Source organism: Sparus aurata, chromosome 21 (assembly GCF_900880675.1).
Source record: "Sparus aurata chromosome 21, fSpaAur1.1, whole genome shotgun sequence".
Lineage (NCBI taxonomy): Eukaryota > Metazoa > Chordata > Actinopteri > Spariformes > Sparidae > Sparus > Sparus aurata.
In genome coordinates, this window is record NC_044207.1 from 22,770,636 (window position 1) to 22,779,143 (window position 8,508).

The 8,508-nt window shown below is 40.5% G+C and overlaps 1 protein-coding gene across 2 annotated transcripts in view; it reads right to left on the reverse strand.

Moving 5' to 3' along the window:
- The window catches only part of LOC115572873 (5'-AMP-activated protein kinase subunit gamma-2-like), a 29,110-nt gene extending 22,333 nt beyond the window's left edge, over nt 1-6,777 (reverse strand). Inside the window, exons 1-3 of one of the 2 annotated variants that reach the window (XR_003982169.1) lie at nt 6,467-6,777; nt 4,087-4,152; nt 508-763 (exon numbers count right to left, since the gene is read on the reverse strand). Coding sequence is in view for 1 of the 2 variants with exons in the window: in XM_030403329.1 (XP_030259189.1) it covers nt 508-763; nt 4,087-4,152; nt 6,467-6,544 (400 nt within the window). In the remaining variant the exon portion in view is untranslated. The remainder of the gene's footprint in view (nt 1-507; nt 764-4,086; nt 4,153-6,466) is intronic. The other variant, XM_030403329.1, reaches the window with a different exon arrangement.
- Between the last annotated feature and the right edge of the window lie 1,731 nt (nt 6,778-8,508).

The window sequence follows — 8,508 nt, forward strand, 5'->3', positions numbered from 1 at the left end:
GCGCTGTGTCATGCTAGGCATTTGGAGCTAAAAAAAGCCCCAGTCAATTGATTTCTTTTCCTTGAGAAAGGTGCTGACATCGACAGGAATGGAACCTCATCTGCAATCAAGTGATCGCCTATCTGATGAGGCTCATGACCGAGTTAGCTTGCAGGATGGCACAAAGCAAGATGTGACTATCTTTTTTGTTTTTTTTCATCATTGGGAAATCAAGACTTCTACTTCCTCGTACTCCTGTTTTTATAACTTACAAAATGCTGCCCGACATGTTTTTATGTCAGTTCTCTCACGAGGAAAAGATTTGAACTCAAGAATTTGGATCAGATAGACTCTGTGTATTGGCTTTGAGTTGCACATTCTGTACAGCAGGAAACCCAGAATAATCTTAAAGATGGCATACTTTCATCTATTGTTTCTTACTTCCTTTAAAATCGTCTTGCACCTGGATCTTTTGCACAACGTAGCAACAGTAACAGATGACAGTGCAATGTTAGCTTTTTGACTCACCTCTCCTGGTCCTGGAGAAGATTTTCATGCTTGTAGGTGAGGAGTTGGATGAGGAGCGGAAGATACCAGTGAAGCTCAGGCGACGGGGGGACTTGGGTGGGGAGTTCTGGTGAGAGGGGTAGGGAAAAATAGTTTTGGGTGAACCTGAGCTCGTCTTTAGTTGCACGGGAGCGGACAGAGGACCCTGAGGCTGAAGAGGCGGGCTCCTCGCAGGCAATCCTTTGATGGGGCTGGCTGAACGGATGCAGCGTGGTCCCTGACAGAAAATAAGGAGGCAGTGTTATTTTCATGCACTTCTGTAAATGTGGGGTATATACAAAGTGAGATATCTCAGTGAAAAAGTCTGTGCATAACAAAATCCGAACCAAAGGGCCATACTGAAGGGGCAAACAGAGAAAAGAGATTTATCGTGAAATGACGGCAGCTGATTGCACCTTTTAGTGTGAGTTTATCATTTTGGTTACTTCCTCTATTTCGCATTCAGTATGAGACATTGTTTTGTTTAGTTAGTCACGTTGTAACACTTAATGGCATCTCATAAAAATGCAGTATGATAATGCGAGACTCAAGGGCAAAGTGCAGTGAAGCAAACGTTCTGTCATGATCCAGCTTGTAAACAAAGGGAATAAAAGTCACTGAAATACCAACAATGTGATATAATGTGTGACAGAAACCTCTAACTTTGTAAAAGACTTTGTTGCAACTTTGCCGTTCATGCTTCATTCACAATGTTTAGCTCCTAAAATTATTTTTAAAAACATTCAGTCTTTCTCTGCATCCCTCTAATAATGTCATGCTGCACGGTGCGTTCACAGGGCGTCACGTGGCGTCACACTCGATGCAAGAGCTATCAGGTTCACATCAGACAACCAACGCTTCTTTCCAACAGGCCAGCCTCCAGATTGCAACCATTTAGTCATTAGTCATTTAGTCAGCCATTATGCCCCCTGTTTTTGTTTTGTTTTTCAAAAAACTATTATCGTATATCACACCGGTAGAAATTGAAAGGCTATGTGTGGGCGTAAATTCCTGAAATTGCAGGGGTGATAAATACGTTTACGCGCGGACTGGGACAAAACTCAGGTTCCCATGACGTAAATCATAAAATTTTAGGGTGAAGACTTGGGTTAAGGTTAGGGTATGGTCGACCGCACACTTTTAACATGAAACATATGTAGAGCACAACAGCAGCCTGAAGCATAAAGTGTGCAGGAACAAAAAATCTGATGGAATTGCAGCATCTCTGCCAGCAGCATTTTGAAGGCAGGAATCTACTAATGAGTCTGCAGAAGAGGCTGAAAAGACAGCAGTGTGAAGGAAGAGCTGCCATTCACTGAATTCAGGGTTTCACATTGTATTGTTAGGCTCACATAGCACAGCTCTGTGGAGAAACATCTGGCTCCACCAATTCTGATTCTGGTATATAATATATATATATAATATAATAAGGGGAAAAAACTTCCTGGCTTGTTTGTATGTATCTAAACCAATCATAATCGTATTTGGACAGCAGTAAAGCCAGGATGCAGTGTTGAGGTTAGGGTTAGAGGAACCTGACATTTTCAGTTCAAAAAGTGCAGATTGCTAGCACGTTCGTTACCGTTGTTGTTGTCTCCCATAGCAGTGGGGATTTTGGAAACAGTAACAAGTGGATAGTGGACGGGAGGGGAACGCCACCTGAAATAAGCACCTAGTGTCTGGCTTAAACCAACAGTGTTCACGTGGTGATTCAATCTATTGAACTGTTAAAAAAGAACCGATTTCAAGTGAACCCATCTTATTGCAAGGACACAGCATGTGACCAGTTCACTGGAGTTATCGCAGAATCACTGAAAAGGAAGACAAGTGAAGAGATAAAGGACTCTTATTGTTCTTTCATGATTGACGGTGGCATTGAAGCATCAACCAAAGAATGTGGTTGTCTATGCAGGGATCCTCTATCAGGGGAGGCCGCTGAAGGCAACTGAATGGCCAAGCGTATACCTAAGTTATGTTAATGACAGAATCAGCCTATGGAACATGTGTTTTTAATCAGAAAAAGAAGACACATTTATTTTTCACTACAAATAGCTCACCAGATTTTAAGCTTAATACACCCACATACCTTATGTCTGCATTTGTAAGTTTTTTTAATTTGGTGTCTATGTTTAAAAAGGCAGTTTAACTTAATTACGTTTTCTATTAAAGATTTTCTCCCAAGCCCCCGCCAAAGGCTGACCAGCTGCGGGACACACCACAACAACTACTGCTACCGGCGCTTAATGATGGCCCCAACATTGCTGTGACAGGGCCAGTAAACTACAACCACTGCTGAGGAATTATCCATGTGACAAGTACACATCTCTAATATCTTTAAGATGGAATAAATATGAATATGTCGCATTGCTTGTAGATTAGGGTGTGAAAAGGTTCGTCTGGAGCCCCGCTGAACAACAATGATAACATTTTAATTATGACTTTGTGTGTTTATAAGTCTGTCTTTGCAAGGTCAATATCATGTAAACAGACTGAGAAATCCTTCTCTATTCGCAGTGCAGATACCAAAACAAAACATGAGAGACGGCAGCCAATCTAGCTGGAGACAGAGAGAGCCTCCTCCCACCACCGACTGCTGCCTGCTCTGGATGTGCCAACAACAAATCTTTTAACCATTTGTGGGCTCTGATACAGCAAAAGCACTATGATCTCCAGCTCGGAGGTTGTATTTACAGAAAACAATAAAATGTAACAGGAGTGTTTTGGTAACATTGCTGGTCGATTAAAGCCTGCATAATAACCGGTCTCATCAAAACAGAAAAGCTGCATAATGATATGAAGTGGAAGAGGTGCCACCACTGCTGTATGGGAACCAAAGTGCACTGATTAGAACACTCGGGGCTAAATCACTGTATTTGCAACAATTCCAATCAAAAAGGGGAAGAAGTGTTGTTTTGTCCGGTCTCTTCAGCGAGGCTTTAGGGTGGTGTTTGCTTAAGGCTGGCCCCGCTCCATACGCACATTTCTGTCTAAACCAATCCTGTGACAAATCTGAGAGAGTGAGAGCACACACCCATCTTTTCTGTTTGCCAACAACTCTGTCATTGTGCAAGAGCTTGTTAAGGCAAGTGAATAGCCATCAGGGTTTTGTCTGGATATAAATCAGCTCTTTCAAAAGACGAGATAATGCAGGTTTTATTATCAGCACTGCAGAAACGTTACCGTTGCAAAACTGAAACATGCGTTCTGGGGCATGTGAGGTAATGATCAATGATCACTCCTGTCAAATCAATTAGAGCAGACAGTAGGAAGAGGCCGCTTTCTGTTAGAAAAATCAATTTCCTGTATGCGATCCCGCTATGCCTGGACACAGTGGGCGTAATGTTACTGTAAGCCAGTGAGGGTTGGCAGAATAGGAGAGAAGGCCTTGAGTAATATTTTGCTCTCCCGAATGCACGTCTAAGTATTCGAAGCCAAACAAACAAGAGCCAAATAGACGAGATAAATCATGTGCTGGAAAGAGCAAACTTGAGAAAACAAACAATTGGCAAGCACATGAAAAATCATGACACCAAAATCATTAAATGAAAATAATCTCTGTACCGTCTGAGCGCCACTTTTGGTCGAGCCACTCGTTTCCACTTGTGGGGAAGTGAATGCACCAAAGTCCTGAAAAGAACAGATACCTGAGTGTCAAGGATAGAGCTAACCTTCAGGAAATACAGCAGAAAAAAACTAAATGACATGTCATGACAGGTAACAAGAATGCCTTTGTAGACGCTACATGTTGCTCTAACCATTTCTAACACTTAAAGGACATTGTAGTTCTTCATTGCTTTGAGTAAAGGGCAAACTATTTTTTAAGGCTAAACATGTCACTCATTAAGAAGAAAAACATGTTTCACCACCACGCAAACCTTTGCAAGCAAAAGCAACACATAGCACACTCCTCCGTATCAAGGGTTGGGTTTTACATTCCACTTTTGAGAGTTGCTTCTGCAGAAAGGGAGCTTAATCAAACAGACAGTATGATGTGACCATGCAAACCTGTTGGTATATAATTCACGCAACTGTATTAATGTTTCCTGTGGTGGAAGTGGTGGAAAGCTCCAACACACAGCTAGAGCGCTGACCACAAAAACAGTGTTGTATCAGCAAGCTTACTTCCTATTAGGAAAGTGTTTTTTCCAAAAATCCAAAAAAAGAGACGAATGATTGACTATTTTACAAAATCTCAAACAGGAAACGCAGATTGCATCCAATCCATTCACAAATAAGATTCATTGGGAGGATCTGATGGATGCCATCCAAAAAATACATGCCTGTTAGCAACAGTAACATGGCTGTTATCCACACTTCACTAGAAAAACAAATTAGCTGTCACAAAAGTACACTTTGTTTTAATCCTGAAAAACAGATTGTAAAATAAAGCTTTAAAGTCTACAGTGGCATTATTCAGTGCAAGTGTGTGTAGTAGGGGTCAACGGATGTGGATTTATCAGGGCTGATACCGATTATTAGAAACCAAGATGACTGAAAACTGATATTAGGGACCGATATTCATTTGCAGTGAAAACGAAAGTCTTCAATCTCAAATACAATTTACTGTACTTTCCTAAGTACAATTTTGAGGTACTTTATGTGAGTGCTTTTATTTTCTGATACTTTATACTTCCTCTCCACAACATTCAGTTGATACATTTAGTTACCAGTTACTTTAAGGATTCAGATTATTTGACACCACATCTAAACCAAACAGCCCATTTTCAAATTAGTTTATTTTATCTGCAATTCAAAAGAAAAATCCCTGATGCTGATAATTGGGGAAAATACTGAATATTGGCCTGATAGTATGGCTGACAGTGTGCCCCTAGTGTGTAGACTTGTGGAGCAAAGACAAACACAATCCCAGGCACTGATTGCGCAGATTGATGAACAGACGCGACTTGTGAATCAGGCCCTGGCCACAGAATACAAGTTAAATACACAAAAGTCCCCAGTGTAGTTACCATCATGAATCATCACTTGCTGCTTTTACTTTTACTGACATGTGACCCGTTTTTTCTTCACTGTACTTAAAGTGACACTATGTAGTTGAAATGAAATAAGAAATGTACAATATTAATGAGGTTAATAATACAAACTCAGAACTATTTGTTTGCTCCTTAACTGATAAACAAGCTGTTCCTTGAGGAAAATAAGGTCCCCAGAAGGCAGTTTGGAGCTAGAAAGGTGGCAGGGTCCACCACATGTTAAAAAAAAAAAAAAAAGTAAAATGGTATTAAACTGTGTTGTCCTTTAAGATCAGTTTATTCATTCAGTCATAGAATCAAAGAGTTTGTTTATTGTGGCAAAAACCTCACCAAAACTACATAGCACACCTTTAAACACATAGCTGCAATGATTAGTCGATTTACTGATAAGCTGAGCAAGCAAAAGTTAATCAGCGACCACTGTCATCATCTGGATATCTCATCCCATATCTTTTGGTTATATACTAGGCTTTTTAAAAAAAAAAAAAAAAAAATAAAAAAAAATCCACTATTGTCTGACAGAGCAATAATGTGTTCTGATTGATCAATAATGAAACTATCTCTAGTGACAGCCCCACACATAACAGGGGAGTTGGCTGCAGTGACACATCACATTAAATGGTTACAGCCAGACATTCCTCATGAGCATGCTGGAGGCAGCAAAAATGTATTTCTGTCAGTGCAAACAGCCTGCTGTCTGTAGACAAACTCAACACGGACCTATAGAGACATAACTGACATGTATTTCGTGGCGGACGACTGACGAACTGAGAAGTCGTGATACAGACAGCTGTCACTCACGCGCGCTACGTCAACCAAAATGGCTATTAACGGCTGAAAGTTCGAGCGCTAAATTCACGAAAACTTCACCAAAAAAACGGCCAAATGTTTTTTTATTTCCTCTATTTTCACAGCAAGAAGCCAAATTAGTTGATACTTCACCGACTCACTGGCATGTTAATCCGCAGACTTCTCCTCTTCTTCTTCTTTGAGCTCTCCTTGCTGGACTCCATCACCGTGCTTCCCATTTTTTTTTGTTTTTTCTTCTGCTCGTCAAACCGCAAAAAGAAAGAAAAGGAAACGGGAGAGAAAGGAGCGTGTTCGTTAGCAAACTGCTGTATGGCGATTGCAGACCATCAACAACCGCCTCCGCCTTCACCTCAGCTGCCCAGTCTGCTTACTACGACAACACTGAGGCGCTGCCTCATCCACCAGGAAGTAGGCTCGGCCGTGAAAAGAGGCAGGGCACGCATCTTCAAATGAGCCTGTGCGCCGACTGTTTACAGGTGTTACGTCGCAGACCGCGTCCCCGCGAAATGTGTGTCCCCGGCCGTGTGTTCGTCTTCGCTAACGCCGGAGCGAAAAAAGAAAACGAAAACAGCATCGCTCCGTCGTGTTTTGGACCGCACAGTCCAGCAATCTGACTGCTGTTTCTTTACAAACGAGAACATTAATTCAACCACAAGCTAATGTGTTATTTAATGAAGCGGGACTGTGAATCTTCCGCGTTTATTTGATATTTCTTCCCTCCTCCCAAATATCTGAAAAGGCAAAATGGAGGGCACACAGCCAGGAAGACATGTTTCTGAAGGGGAAGCTAATTACGACGCAACACCAGTGAGTGTCACATGTGTACAGATGCTTCACCAACAGATGTCAGTACGACTCAGATTTTAACTGGTCTGACTGAAATGCAAATTGTCCCTGCTGTGTACAAATTGGCCAAGGAAATGGAAATGATAATGATATAATAACCCACTGATATAATTACCTAACAGCTCTTGTTAGACCACAGATTAAGTAGCAAGATGATAGACAGAAAAACAAAAATAAACATTAAAATGATACAATTAACTATTATATGACATTTAATTTGCTGTTCTAGTTGATCACAATCTAAAATGTACAGTTTTCAGTTAAGAGAAGAAGCAGTGTCTTAAAATTAAATCCAGGAGTAAGTGTAATAGAGCTGTGACATCAATCGATGAAGCGTTTGTTGTCAACTATGAAATAATTCACCAACTACTGTTTGATAATTGGTTAATCACTGGCTGATTCCAGACTCTTCTTTCTGGCTTCTTTACTCCTCTGTGACAGTAAACTGAATATTTTTGGGTTGTGGTAAAAAAAAAGACATTTGAGGATGTCATCTTGGTCTAAGGGAAACACTGACTTTTTTGTTGCCATTTTCAAACATTATAAAGACCAAACAACTATTCACGAAAATGTATCTCCATCAAAAATAATCCTTAGTTGCAATCCTAAAATCACAAGTGCAAGGATACGAAAATTGGCCAAATGTGACCAGTATTTCATGTTATTTGCATTAATAACTTACTCCAATATAGAGATTATGAGGAAGATATTGACAAAATTTGACAAATAAGTTATATAGCCTGTTATGCCTATACTAGTTTGAATCATGTTCGAAAGTTACTCCAACATTGTTATAGTGGATGAGCGTGTGATGTGGCAAACTCACACTGATGTTGTTTTGTGTTCAATCTACACAGTGGTCACTTATTCATATTGAGGAAGCTAAGGGCAGCCATGTTTTTTTTATGTTTTTTTATTCTCACAAAAGGCGAGCTCACTGGAATCATAGCCTTAATGTGACAATGAAACCAATGGAATGATGTCGCTCAAAGGCAGCATCACAAGAGGGCCTAGAACAGAAGCTTGAGGAACTCCACAGTTTACCTCAGAAGGAGGAGAGGTGGAAGTACCTAAGATAAATGTCGTAAGTAAAGTTATTCTTTTAGAAAACCCACTCCGGGCTGAAATGAGAACAAATGGAGCCCACTGAAGGACCACTGACAAGTTGTTTGTTAAAAATGCAGCTTTAGATTGTGATGCCTTTTTGAAAGTAAGAGTAGTACAATATGTCTTTCCAGCATTTTTGAATCAAGTCTTTAAAGTGTGGCTAGTAAACTTGAACTTAAGCATGCTCTTACATGGTCAAATAAGCTGTATCAAGATGGTGGTAATTTAA